Source organism: Fulmarus glacialis, unplaced genomic scaffold (genome assembly GCF_000690835.1).
Source record: "Fulmarus glacialis isolate BGI_N327 unplaced genomic scaffold, ASM69083v1 scaffold33417, whole genome shotgun sequence".
Lineage (NCBI taxonomy): Eukaryota > Metazoa > Chordata > Aves > Procellariiformes > Procellariidae > Fulmarus > Fulmarus glacialis.
The window spans coordinates 1,181-1,397 of NW_009224361.1; the positions used below are offsets into that span (position 1 = coordinate 1,181).

Genomic DNA, 217 nt, shown 5'->3' on the forward strand with positions numbered 1-217 from the left:
CCCTGCCCCAACCCCTGCCCTGTCCCATTCTTGTCCCTGTCCCCGGCGCTGACGCCGCCCCGCTCGCCCGCAGCCTCGCAGACACCGGCGGTGCTGCAGCAGGTGGCCCTGCCCCTGCTCACCAACGCGCAGTGCAAGCAGTACTGGGGGTACCGCATCGCCGACGTGATGGTGTGTGCCGGCGCCGACGGTGCCTCCTCCTGCATGGTAGGTGCCC

General features: G+C 71.4%; 1 protein-coding gene across 1 annotated transcript in view; it reads left to right on the forward strand.

The window, feature by feature from the left end:
* Positions 1-207, forward strand: part of LOC104079932 (chymotrypsinogen 2-like) — a gene marked incomplete at both ends in the record, with an annotated part of 1,343 nt that extends 1,136 nt beyond the window's left edge. Inside the window, one exon of the mRNA XM_009582129.1 lies at positions 74-207. Within this exon, the coding sequence (XP_009580424.1) occupies positions 74-207 (134 nt within the window). The remainder of the gene's footprint in view (positions 1-73) is intronic.
* Between the last annotated feature and the right edge of the window lie 10 nt (positions 208-217).